This window comes from Gouania willdenowi, chromosome 19 (assembly GCF_900634775.1).
Source record: "Gouania willdenowi chromosome 19, fGouWil2.1, whole genome shotgun sequence".
Classification (NCBI taxonomy): domain Eukaryota; kingdom Metazoa; phylum Chordata; class Actinopteri; order Blenniiformes; family Gobiesocidae; genus Gouania; species Gouania willdenowi.
Genome location: NC_041062.1, coordinates 22,340,709 through 22,354,738, shown reverse-complemented (window position 1 = coordinate 22,354,738; position 14,030 = coordinate 22,340,709). Strand labels below are relative to the sequence as shown.

At 40.2% G+C, this 14,030-nt stretch overlaps 1 protein-coding gene across 3 annotated transcripts in view; it reads right to left on the bottom strand.

The window, feature by feature from the left end:
• Positions 1-14,030, bottom strand: part of rab3gap1 (RAB3 GTPase activating protein subunit 1) — a 55,021-nt gene that overhangs the window by 19,511 nt on the left and 21,480 nt on the right. For all 3 annotated transcript variants that reach the window (XM_028475527.1, XM_028475529.1, XM_028475530.1), the window contains exons 13-18: positions 6,822-6,994; positions 6,341-6,427; positions 3,881-4,053; positions 3,517-3,571; positions 1,605-1,934; positions 124-261 (exon numbers count right to left, since the gene is read on the bottom strand). In XM_028475527.1, the coding sequence (XP_028331328.1) occupies positions 124-261; positions 1,605-1,934; positions 3,517-3,571; positions 3,881-4,053; positions 6,341-6,427; positions 6,822-6,994 (956 nt within the window). The remainder of the gene's footprint in view (positions 1-123; positions 262-1,604; positions 1,935-3,516; positions 3,572-3,880; positions 4,054-6,340; positions 6,428-6,821; positions 6,995-14,030) is intronic.

Below are 14,030 nucleotides of genomic sequence, written 5' to 3'. Positions count from 1 at the left end.
TAAACATGCTGATTACTCTTTTTCCCCACCTAAAGTCTACAAAAAAGAGAGCTTCTGCCATGTGATTGGCTGATAAGTGATTTTTCGTGTACATTGAAGATGATTCTTACTGGGTCGTCTCACCTTAAAGGATTCCATGTCCGAAAGCAGACATGCACTCTGCATCCGAGCTCGTAGAACAGAACCTTCAGCTGAGGATCCCAGTTTGGCAAGAACTTCTGACTGCTCCTCTAACAGATCCTCCGTCATGGGTGCAGGTTCCTGCCCACAAAACACAAGTCCACCGCTAATGGAAACCATTTCAAACAGACTTGGTCATTTGCCTGTGTAAAAAATTATTCCGACGATGATGAGGATGAAATGTCCAAATAATGTTTCACAAAGAGCATAATAAACCTTCAAGAAACATTTTTAATATGAAAATTTCAAAAGGTTGTGGCTTCACTGTTGTTGGATATAAAATGAAACTGTAAATAAGAAAAGTTTTTATTCAAAGAAAATCAAAACTTAATCATACATTAAATTGTCCACAATACTTCCTAATAATTACTGGAAGGAGGAAACGATTACCGGTAGGTTTGTGGGCTCCCTACCTTTTTCTGATTATCATTTCCTCATCTCCTATATCACGTGTCAAATCCAGCCCTTTAGAGCATCCAATTCGGCCCACAGGAGACAGTAAAAATGACAGAGATAACATGAACTATTGTGTAAATTACCAACTAATCCACTAATCCAGTTGTAGATATCTCAATTCCACCAATTTAATGAAACTCTGCAACATTTTTAGGGGCTTCCAGATTTTCTTTGTTTATATATTTGTCATTTTTAATTGTAAAATGTGGAAAGAAATATCAATTTTTTCACAAGTCTTGCAATTTCTTACAAACAATTCCACAAAATTCCTCTAAATCATACAAAAATTGGTTGCAAAATCAAGAATTTTCAGTAGGAACTGGTATTAAAAACTAGGACACCATTGATGTTCAAAAAAAAAAAAAAAAAATTTTGTGCTTAGACTCAATGTGTGAGTGGGAGCTTTGAGTTGTGAACCTTGGGTTTTAAGTGAACAACAGACCGAGTCTCAACTCTTCTTTACAACAATCAAATGTTGATCAAGTTGGATGAAATTGTCCTTTGTTGTGCGTTGTCCCTCAAACCAACAGTCGCCTCAGACCAGGATCAGCACGTTACAGGCTACAAAGAACGTCCCATTTTCTGTCTGCTTTGAGCCCTGACCAGAAGAGGGTGCTCTTCTAGTAGTATAGCTTCTCATTAGTTGCGTTTCCTTATTAATGATTTTCTACACAGGATTATTATCAAAAGTTTAAAAGAAAGAGCTATTCACATTTCTAAAATTGTCTACAAGTTTACCGGTACTTTACAGAACCTGTTTTCCTCTGAAGTGAATCATTATATAGTGACTGGAAAGTTGTGAAGATATTTTGGAGCAGTTGTAAACCATGGACTTTTGTCTGCCTGTTTATTTTCTTGTTTTTGACTTGTACAGCAGCTAGTAAAGTTGTTAAAACAAGTGCAGTATACATAAATACAGTTGATTATTGTTCTTTTCACCATGGGAATGTGGCAGTAAAGATGCTGACCTGTGTGACGGGAACATAGAGTGGCTCTGTGGAGTTGAGCAGCGTCATGTTGTTGAAGGCGTGCCGCCTTCCTTCTGCTTTGCTTTTACTGCAGTCCTTTCGTCCTTCGCTCTGTGAACTATCAGTCTCTCCTTGATCACTCAGACACTCAAAAAACTCCTCCTCGCTGTCACTCCACGAGTCCCAGGACTTTCCCTGAGACATCTCTCTTGCTGAATTGGAGGCAGCTGTTGAGTTTGGAACACGGAGGCTGCTGTGTTCTTTTCCTTTACCTCCCTCTTTGGAAGCTTCGTCTCTTGTTTTTTTCCTCTCTATACAACAGTTCAGCATCTATCAAAGCAGTAAGGTTATATTAGTGGCATCCAAACGGTAATTCTGCTGACTTTATTTGTTCTCAGTGGCCACATTTACATGAGAGCTTTAATTCCCCTTTAATTCAGAATAAAAATGTAATCCTCTTTAAACCGACCCTGTAAAACCCTAATTCCGAATGAAAATGGCTTCAATCTAAATTAAGTGGTTGGTTTATTTACAGATTTGAATTCCGAATGAAATGATTCCTCGACCTTGTACACATTTATTTGCGCTCTATTTATTTTGTTCTTCTCTTTGTCTGCACAAGCTGTCAAAAGTCAACATTACAAGAAGTGCAATATTTTGTAAGTTAGCAATGCATGTTTTGTTATTCATAATTGTGACCTCCCTAAGGAAAGGTAAGAAACATTTTATTATAGGGAGGATGTAAAAAGAGAGGGCAGTGTTACACCTAGGTGAGGGGGTGGGGGGAAAGGGAACAGGGAGGAGAAACTCAAGGTAGGAAATGGAAAGGGTGGGGAAGAGTTGATTATTTTAAAGTGAGATGTGAATTTGTGGTTGTGCATATTGTGTTGTCTAATCAAGCCAGTCTGGTGACAAGTATGAATCTTAGGTATAAAGGTGGTGGCTGTGGACAGAAGGAAGGAGTGAGTGGTAATACCTAAAACAGATATTTGGGATCAACGTGTCTAAGGTTAAGCCCAGTACAAGTTTCATCCCCACAGCCCAAGGCATGCTAGTGCATCCAAGACCAATATACGTGCAAGTTTAAATTCGCTTTAAATTAAATCCGGTCGCTTTGCGCATGCTCGTCCGGTCGAGATGACACGCTGGTAACAACATAATCCAGGATGGACGAGCAAGCAAGCGTTGGACTCTAGCTGAGAGTATTTAGTCAGAGGCTAAGTAGACATGAATATAATGAAAAGAGTGGATGGACAGAAGCATAAACATGCGGACATTCACACGGACATTGGCAAACAAAACAGGCTTCATCAGGGGACATGAATCCCTGCAACAGAACCCAGAGCTTGACTAATGACGCGCAGGTTGTCAAAGTTCTCCTTCCACTCAACATCCTGTAGATGAAGATAGAGCAGCCGTTGCAACTGCTGGCTTTGATTGGCCAAAGAATGTCTTCTATGTCACTTCTCCTCCTCGGCGGACAAAAGTGAAACAGTACATTATTGTGGAGCGGCTGCTTCAAAACTACAATCAAAGTAAAGTGAAAATAGTTCTTATTATGTGGTCTTCTATGTTTTAGCCAAAAAGAAAAAGTAGATGTGAATACGTCAAGTCCGTCCCCTGTACAATCTGAACCCTTCCCAACCCCCAGATCTACAGTGGAATTCAATAAAGGCGAATAAACATGTTTTCATATAAATCTCAAATTGGAATTACTACTTCCATGTAAACACAAAGCAGAATACTTTAATTCTGAATAGTTTAATTCAGAATAATTAAATCAGAATTAAGAAACATCATGTAACCGTGGCCACTGTCAAAGATTTGTTCTAACAATAATAAATGAGAAAAGACTAACACCAGCAGAAACATAGATATTTAACATCACTCTGAAGAGTACAATCTTATTTACTTGGAGCTTCTGATGCAAAATACAGCAGCGTAGATCAGGAGGTCCGGCACTCAACCTACAGATGAAGGAAGAACATGATGACTACAAGAATAAATTTTTTTCAAAAATATTGCCAGGATGGCTTAGAGGTACAGTCTGCAATCCTGTTCAGAAACAATTTTGTTATTCTGGGTGAAATGATCCTTCCATTCGCAGACTAGTCAATACATCATGTATTCAGAAAATGAGTGAAAAGAATCAGAGCTCTGTAACAGCTGCAATCCCATAAAAACTCTGACCAATCCCTGCCATTCAGTCTGGGTTGAAAAGAACCAATCATATCCACATATAATGTACAAGGGGACTCTAGTTCGCCTCTTCCTACCCGTAGACATTGTAGTTGTTTTCCCAACGATAGCGCAGTTCCAGAACAAGCTCCTGCCAGAGGTGTGCAACAGCACGAAGTCCGCCGTAGTTACAGTTGACAAGGCAAATGCACAACGCCAGCCGATGAGTCAGACTGTCAGTGGGTGCCGATTTCATCTGGATGTAAAGATTCTAGATAAAAGGAATAGATACCAGAAAGGATGAACAAATGTCAGTAAAAATCAGTGTGACACAGAAACCAGTAATAAAAATGAAATAAATACAAAAACTAAAACATAATTAAAAAGAAAAAACCACAATTAAACAGAAATGTATGTCAAAATAAAAGTGTAATTTAAATCAATGTGTAAACTGAAATTAAAAAATAGCTACAGATCGTAGTGACAAGGATTATTCTTACTGCTCCTTATTAATTTATAATATTTAATTTATAATCACATGTCATATAAAGATGTATGAAAGCAGCATTAATGTCACCCAATTTCCCCTCAGGATCAATGGTTTATGGAATCTGAGCAGGTTTACTAAGTTTTGATCAACTTAATTTAAAATAACCCAATTTAAATTATCCTGATATTATTCCAGATGATTAGACAAAAATAAATAGACACAAGATTCATCAGTTGTTTCACCACTAGGGGTTAGAATATTAGAAGCTATCAAGTTATCATGAACGTACAATGTTTCAGACTCTACCATCCCAGTGGTAGGGGATCATCACAGGGACCCTTACCACTCACCATATCACCTCCGTTCTACAACAACTTCACTGGCTTCCCATAAAACAAAGAATCAACTTCAAAATACTCCTCATTACATTTAAAGTACTTCACAACCTGGCCCCTCCGTACGTACAGTATCTGATCTCATCCACATCGCCACTCCTGCCCGCACACTCCGCTCCTCCTCCATCTCTCTGTCCCACCGGCCAAACTCATCATCATGGGGGGCAGAGCTTTCAGCCGCTCTGCTCCCCAGCTCTGGACCTCTCTCCCCCCTGACCTCCACATCATAGACTCCCTCCCACTCCTCCTTCAAAACTCACCTGTTCAGACACTCCTCCACCACCTAGCCACACTCACCATCTCAATGCGGTACTCTGTTTTATTCCGTTGCAACTGTTTTTTATTGTTTGTATTCTGTTGCTCCTGTTTTTATTGCTTTATGACTCCATTGTACAGTGTCCTTGGGTGTTTTGAAAGGCACTTTTAACTAAAATGTATTATTATCATCATCATCATTATCCCTGGCATCGGTGGCCTCGTCCACAACTTGTTCCCACAGATCTTCTGTAGCACTGATGAGATGTTCAAATTACCAGTAAACATTCTGTGCAGGTGAAGCTGACGGAGGCTGCTCAGTCCCTCCCTCCATGTTTGTAGCGCTTCACCAGAAACGGGGTGTAGCTTCACAGACAAAAGTTAAGCGGGAACTGCTCGGCTCTGTATTTTGGTCAGTTGCATATGTTTTTGGGCAGTTTAGTCGGTGTCGCGGGTGGCCGATTCGACATGTGTTTAGCTCTTGAGCGGGAAGGGGTGCAGGGCGACGGAATGAACTAATGGCCCCTCTGTGTTTCATTCCCATTATGTCACTTTCAGTGGATTCAATTTTTATTGGTCGATTAAATGATTCCTTAACTTGAAAGATACAGGCATAAGGGCCCTACATACCTGATAAGTGTGTTTTCACTGTAAAGTGAAACCAGTCTAATCCACTCCTGTGACCTGTCCCAAGCAGGTCCAGAATGCGAGCGCTCAGGCCTATGCGCTCATATATTAGTCCGTCGCAGACTAATAGAAATTACATTCGTTTGTGGAAGGTAGATATATGTGGAATGGATCTATCCTCCAGTGTGCAATGAGCAGCAAACAGCCTATGATACATCGCATCTTCAACAAGCAGCCGGGCACGCCCCAATCTTCTTCTTATATAAAGTGGCAGTGGTGGCCTTATGGTTAAGGAAGCAGCCTTGTAACCAGAGGGTGATTGGTTAAAATTCACTATTGGACACATAGTTAATACTAACTAACTGCTTGAGAGCTGGTTTTCAAAGACTTTTCTGGTTAAATAAAGGTAAAAAAAAAACAAATATATAAAAAAAAATTAAAAATTGCCATCTTTTCTTCACAGTCTTTCAGTCTTGATTTTGTCAGTGATGGCCTCTAAGAGAGCATTTGTCCTGATTTTATTCAGATTATTTTTGGTGCAAATATGTTCATTGGACTTGTACATGAACACCTCCAGTTCTATGGCTTCAGATTTTATTTTGCACTTTTGGCTACTTATTTCTCCAACCTTCTCTATATTAGAGATTATCTATCTACATAAAATTCTTGTTTCAATCGGGACGTCTCAACCATGTGAAAAATTTACAATTTACACTGCAATATTGGTGTAATTTGTGGCCTCCACCTTTTAACTCACACCTTTACCTTACTACAAGTACAAAGCCACCTACGGAATCTGTGTTCTTCTCCTGCTCATTGACCACTTCTTTCTTGATACTGTCTGATGACTTTTCCACAGCAGCATCAGGAAAGAGATACTGAAACAAAAAAGGGGATGGAAAGAAGGAAACACATTTTAGAAACAAGTACACAAAACATTATGCGAATGAGGATTGATCCCAGCTCAGCCTTTTTGTTTACTTCTATAAAAAAGATCATATGGTAAGTCACATGAGCAGTAGGTTAGCACTTTATTCTTTCCAATAGGCAAACATAACACAACCATGCAAAATACAAACTAAATTAATTACTCTGTAATAACTGTTACTATTATAGTAACTATTAAAAGTAAATTTAGTTAGAGTAAATTCTCAGTCATTTATAATAAAGTTTATTGCAAACAGTGAAAGCAGCATTACATATTATCCAGCTCTTGATTTGTTGATTTATTCTTAGCATTAGCAACCTTTTCTTTGAAGCAAGGATGCATACCAGAAGCACTGAATTAAGGACTTCATTGCTGAGTGGTGACTCGTCAGTGCGTCGGTGGCGGCGAATGTGTTTCCTGGCGGTGTGCACCATACTGGAAACGGACAGTTTGGTGATTGGCACAGCTGCTGCTGGCTCAGTGAGTTTAGACAGAGCTGAGGTGATGTCACTATTGTCTGCAAAGCAAAATAAAAAGAAAGTTTAAAAAAATTCTGTACAGGAAGAGCAATAGTTGTAGCTTATCAAATAACTAACTTATAGTTATATGATTATTTTATGACAAAGTCTTAAATGTATTTACGATCAATGAAAATGAGAAAAATGGAACATACTTTCATTATAGACAATCATACTGATGACATTATACTTTCTTCCCGTGCATATTTTGGAGTTTTGAGTTCAAATTCACATTAATAAATAATGTTTCAATCTGACTTAGCTTTGATATTGGTCAGTAAGTGTCTGTGATGACATTTTGAAGTCTAAAACTTTTATTACGGGCGACCGTGGCTCAGGTGGTCGTGGGTCGTCTTCTGATCGAGAGGTTGGGGGTTCGATCCCAGTACCTGACTATGTGTCGAAGTGTCCTTGGGCAAGACACTGAACCCTAAGTTGCTCCCAGTGGTCGACTAGCGCCTTGCATGGCAGTCCTGTCCCACTGGTGTGTGAATGTGAGAGTGATTGGGTGAATGAGCTGTTATGTAAAGCGCTTTGAGACTGCTTCAGTGTGGTGATAAAGCGCTAAATAAAATCAAGTCCATTTACCATTTATTAGGTACAGATTTTCTGACCTAGGTTGGACCTCCTCTTTCCTTTGATGTCACTAATACTTGGTGTTGTACATCCAACAGTTAATGTGTTGAAAACCTTCCTCAAATGTGGGTCCATGCTAACATGAGAGGATCACACAGCAGCTGCAATATTATCAGCTTCACATGCGTGATATCACTGATACCTCATAAATTACAACTCATCCAACAAAAAACGGAGTTACTTCATGCAGTTGCAAAATCAACAAGACAAAACACTAAGGGACGGAGTCACTCCACATGCTGATAAGGGGTACAAACCCCAGAGAATTAGGACTGCGCATGTTCAGCGCACCACAATCCATTTAGCGCGTTTCCCTCTGATGAATATGTAAAGTAGTCTCATAATTGGAGCAAAAAATGGAAGGGGGAAATGCAAATAAATTAAGGCCGTGGCTATTGATACAAAAACATATCAATAGACTGCCAGTCTATTCATACGCAGCGCCCCTCATTGGCAAGTTTAGGTGACGTGATAAGTGCACCATGTGACTTAAAGTTCCGTCAGTTTTATTTTAGCTCGTATTTATTTTTAGCTACCCCGCTAACCCTTTTATTTTAGCCCTAACCCAGGAAATACCCTAAAATGTTTATTTTGAAATGAATGAAAAAATATATATGACAAAAGTGAGAATTGAACCCACGGCAGCAGAAGGAATAATTCTTGAGTCAGGCGTCTTAGTCCAATCGGCCAACCTAACATGATGATAACACACAGGCACATTACGCTTATGTAGAAAAGGTCCGGAAAGCGTACGTTTCCGTATCAATAGTCCCGGGGGCTACTGATAGGCTTCTGTATCAATAGACACTTAGATAAATTAATGCAGTGGACGCAATGCAATTCATCAATTCTGGAACTGTTTGCGGTGACTGTTTCTGCGATGGAAAAATGGTATGACTCACAGGCAGGTGCAAACTCACAGCTTTACACACAGAGATCATAGCTGCAGTGAATGTTGACACAATACATAGTAGAGATGAGAAAAAAGGCTCCAGTTAACCTTTCTAGTACAAGAAAATAATGTAAATAAAACAATAGATAATATTAACAGCCAATGAAAGAAAATGCAGAATAAAGTGTTGTGTGAGGGAGAGAAACGCGCTGTGGCACGCTGCGGTGCAGAGAGGATGCTGTGCGCAGAAATCCATGGATGTCGCTTCGGTCTTCCTCTCCATGTTTTGACCATCAAACTCTTGTGTCCCGTTAATGGCAAGGAGCGTCAGGCCAGAATCAGCTGACCAGCTGCGTAATTTACACAGCAATGACACAGGTACCCATCTTAGCGTGTGCCTGACAAAGTGCTACTCAGAAGGTCAGACCTGTTACGCTTTCACGCGTGCATCCATGGGCTCCTCATGGCCCATCCTCCCCACCACCAAAGCATGGTCCTCGGACGGTCGGGAGAGGACATGTTTCATGGGAAGTTTGGCTCACGACCCCCTTTTCATGTCCACTAGCCCTCTGTACAATTGCAAGTGGAGGGTTCTTTGTCTATGAAGAGAGCATAGACATGACCAGGCCGCTGGTTCCATCTGGTGGTGGTTTTCATTAAAACTTAATAATAATTCATTATTTTAATTAATAATGATTATTATTGGTTGGAGGATCTTAAGCCTCCTCCCCTTGAGCCACTGGGGGAAGCTAGCCTTAGGGTTGCTTCCCTGTGAGCTGTGTTATTACTAGTGCTGGCTTCAGCTAAGCGGTTTAGTGACATCTGTGTGCTCTCGGTTCACTCGTCATACGCTCAGCTCTTGTCGCGTGATGTGAGGATGATTTTGGAGCCCAACCCCGCCTTTGTGCCGGCGGTGGTAGACTCTTCATCTCCATTTGACCTTTTGGCCTTCCTGCCTCGCAGGATGAGCAGCAGTCTCATTTGTCGTGTTCAGACCATGCATTACAAATGTACATGAACATGTAGGGGGCCTCAGAAAGAGCGATCAAGCTGTTCTTCTCCTGGGCTACTTCGCGCAGGGGGAAGCCTCTTGATAAGCATCACCTGTCACCCGGGCAATGGGGGCCACTGCTCGGGGCCTTGTTCAGGGGAGTGTCTGTTCAGGACATTTGTGCAGCAGCGAGTTAGTCCTTGTCCCTCTTATTTGTCCGGGTTTACATGCTGGACTGTTTTGCTGTCCTGATGTATAACGAACTTTGCGTTGCCGGCTGGTTTTTTCGCTCGATAAACATGTCTGCACTACAGGAGGTGCCATGTCCTATAATGAGACAGCTCACAAAATATTATGAAATAGAACTTTAGGTTCAGTATATAACCCCGGTTCTCTGAGTAATATGAGTGAGATGTCTAACCAGACAACCCTTCTTGCTCGAACGAGTGCAAAAAGGTGCTTATTTTGAATGAGGAATTGTACATCCGCCCTCCCTCTTATAGAGGGTGAGTGTGTCCCTGGCGGATGGACAGTTCTTTCCAGCCAATCAGGGCTTGGCAGATTGAGAAAAGTGCTTCTGAGGGCTACAGGGACTGTGTATCTCATAGTGAGACATCTCACTCATATTATTTATAGAAGCGGGGTTATATACATAACCTAAAGGTTTATAATCCACTTTTTACAGTGTTATGTGAGCTTTTTACATTTCTCACCTTTGTGAACAACAATCTTCAGTACTCTACAAAATCTCTTTTCCTTTCTCAGTTGATTGGAGCAGCCGTAAACTACACAAAACATGGCCATTTTGATTATTTCAGACGGAAGATTCTCAAGCTACCTGCCCTCCATCTGAATCTCGTGCTCACGCGATGCAGCAATGTGACATCACGTGAAATCAACCTATAAAGTTTGATGGTCACAATTATGCAATAAAATTAATTCATTTACTTAATTGCAATAATTCAACGATTGCACTACATGTAGTGTTGACCTTCGACAGCATGTACAGAGAAGTTAAAAAATAAAGAAAGTTTGGTGCGCTTGGCAAAGAGTAGGGTGAAAGCGGACCAGACCAAATTAAAATGCAACAATTTTGGAGATTCACCGCCTGAACCTCACAGAGTTCACCAGACTATATATGTGGAAGCATCCTAAAACCAATCTGGAAGAACAAGGACATCAGTTTAAAAACCAAATTAAGACTGTCCAAGACAAATGTGAAATCAGTTCTTCTTTTTGGGTTAGAGACATGGAAGCGAATGAAACATACAGAGAACAGACTCCAAGTCTGACACATCCTCAGAAGACCACACAGGAACATCACAAGGCTCGCCGTGGACCAGAACTCTCAGGGCAAACGAAAAAGAAAAAGGCGTCCAAAAACAAAATGGAGACGAACCATAGATACTCGGAGTGTTGAAAAAAATCGATTCTGTGGTATATCGTTTATCATTTAACTAGGAAAGTCTTTTCCACTGCAGGAGACATTGTAACTGCACAAAGAAATGCACTGAAACCTGGGCATGTTTTTTAATAAAATCTAAAAAGAAAGTACTAACTTTCTGCATTTATTTGTTGTCCTAGGCATATACCTCAGTTAAGTTGCACTAAAGCCATGTTGCACTAAAGTTGAAGTTGGTTCAAAAGCCACAGGCAGATTGTATGTTATTTTTTTCATTTTAAGTTGTTAGCGCAGAAGAAAAAAAAAAAAGAAAAAAAAAAGTTGTTTGCACATGGCATGTTAAAGCCAATGTTTTGAGTGTAAAATATGCCAATGAAATATATTTCATACATAATGTTCTCATGAAGGTGTACAAATTTACAGATTAGTTGCTTCTTAAGTCATATATTAAAAAAAAAAAAAATCTCAATAATCGTCTTATACTTCAACATCGGGATGTATCGTATCGTGACCTATGTATCGGGATACGAATCGTATACACACCTCTAATAGATACAGAGTTGAGATTCATGCTAAACTGCAGCCTAAGACAGAAATAGATGGCAAGCTGTTGTAGAGACCCTACATCCCACTAGGGGCGAAGAGGATAAGTAAGTAAATTCATCAGTGGTGTAAAGTCCCTTTCCACCACATCCCAAAGGTGTGTGATTAGACAGAGTTTAGGCCGTTGTAGTTTAATGAACTCATCTTCATGTTGAAAAAACCAGTTTAAAAATATTCAAGCTTTGTCACATGTTACTGCAGCCTGTCTCATTCATCCAAGGCAGGATGGAGCACTGTGTGGCAGAAGCATCCAGGCTGATTAGAGCAGCCAACCAATCTCCAACATTTGATGGCCCAGTATTGGTGAGCCTTTGTGAACTGGAGCATCAATCTGAAGAGCGTCAACCATCTGTGGTCCATGTAGTTCAAGGTTGGACATATTAACTATTGAAGGTAGAGCTGCACAATTATGCCCAAAATGATAATCACGATTATTTGGATAAAAATTTTAATCACGATTATTAATCACAATTATTCATCATGTTAGTAAAAACATCTGTATTTTTATTGAAGTACTTTTTAATAAACAATATATAAATAGTTTAAAGTGCAAAAGAAAAGCTTTAAACAAGAACAATGATAAATACTATAAAACTGTAAATACACTGTTACAGAGTGCAACTCTTTGAAAACAATTACAGCATATAAAGAAAAGTTAAGAACATTATTATTAAGCCGACAGGTCTTAAGCCAGAAACGGCAGCTTGTCAACACTTTCTGTCTTGAGTGTACTACGGATTATTAAATTAATACTAACTAATAGATATAACTTATGGGGGCGCGTCGACACATGCAACATGAGCACCCTCCCCACCTAAAAGAACCCTAAAACTCCAGTTTTTTCCACTGCCACTCACTTCCACGTGAATTTAATAAAGCAGTATCATGTCATCTAGTTGCTGAAAGTCACACAGGATGTGTGCCGATACTCATGGGGCAAAAAGCACGTGCAGCAGACGTGACCTACATACCTATCAAAAGCCAGCCCACCGTCTGGTTCTGTCCGGCTCGGGTCAGGTATGATATCCATCCTGTGTAGGGTTGGGCATCGTTTGGATTTTAACGATTCTGATTCCGATTCTCAATTTCAATTTCTGTTCTAAACGATTCTCGATTCCGATTTTTTGAGTTGTGCAGGTCAACAGGTCCCAGATTTCACAAGATTATTTTTTAGTTCGATACAGTGTAATTTGGTTGCTGTAATATAACTAGGGTATTCAATTACAAAGGTCCCCAACTGTAACTGTAAAAGTGAAACTTGCTGAAATAAAACTACAAACAAGTTGTCATCAGTCTAAAAAACAAAGAGCTACAGGTAGATGTGAAACTAAACAAAACAAACTCAAACCCTGGAGCAGTCATGTGACAAATCAATCAACAGTTCTTGTTAAGAAAGATTATTATTATTCTGGTTACAGTAGAAACAGAAACTATAAAAAATAGTTATATTGTGAACCTGTTTATATTGTAGGGAACATATTATATACAAATATGTAATTGGAAAAACCACTTTAAAAAGAAAATAGACTAATATAAGACCTTTTTACAATTTTTTGGGGTCATTTTGCGTTTGAGCGACTATGCATTGGTGACGACATAATTCAAGATGGCGGCGGCCCGGACTACAGCCGGCACTATTTAATAAAAGCCTTAAAAGACATGGATATAATGAAAAGAGTAGATGGATAGAGGCATGAACATGTAGACTTTCACACAGACTTATTACACACACGCGGACCTCGGTAAACGGAACAGGCTTCACCGGACGGCAGGCACTAGGACCCAGATGCGGAGTAAATGTGTCCCCGTACTGCATTCACAGGCTGTAACATCACCAGTTTATCATTTTACCAGTTGTTAGAGATACTATCTTTACCAGGGAGCAAATATTTATTCCTGGTGATTGTTTTCCAGAGGTTTTGGCTCCGCGGTCCAAACTGAAACTGTAGCCAGACACACTCAAACGCACACGCACACACACACACACGTTCTGAACAAATCCTGCGTAAACAAACAGAGCAAGCCGCGGAAGCAAACTAGTGCGGGCATTTAGGAATCAAAAAAAAGAATCGAAATGCAAACATCTTCGTAACGTTTCTGGAACCAAACATACGGAACCGGTTCCTACTTAGAACCGGTTCTCGGTGCCCAACCCTAATCCTGTGTGAGGAAAAACAAGGAGGGAGAGTTATAGACTGACATCTGGATGACAGATCCATGTTTTATTTCCACCTGACTTCATCCCAGCCCACAGTTGAAGCAGAGAGGGGTGGGGCTTATAGTTAACAGAACAGGCTGAGCTGTTAACAGACCAGGCTGACCTGAGAGCATGTCAACGTGTTGCTTTTTCTGAATAAAAAAAAGCAGAATATCTACTGAAAATCCAGCATCCAGCAGGTCAGCGAGCTGTCCTGAGTAGTGTTTTGTCCGAACCTTGTACCATCACTGTAAAAATTACACAGCTGGTGAGCTGAGTCTGGCCTGAGGCTCCTTGCCATCAACGTGACATAA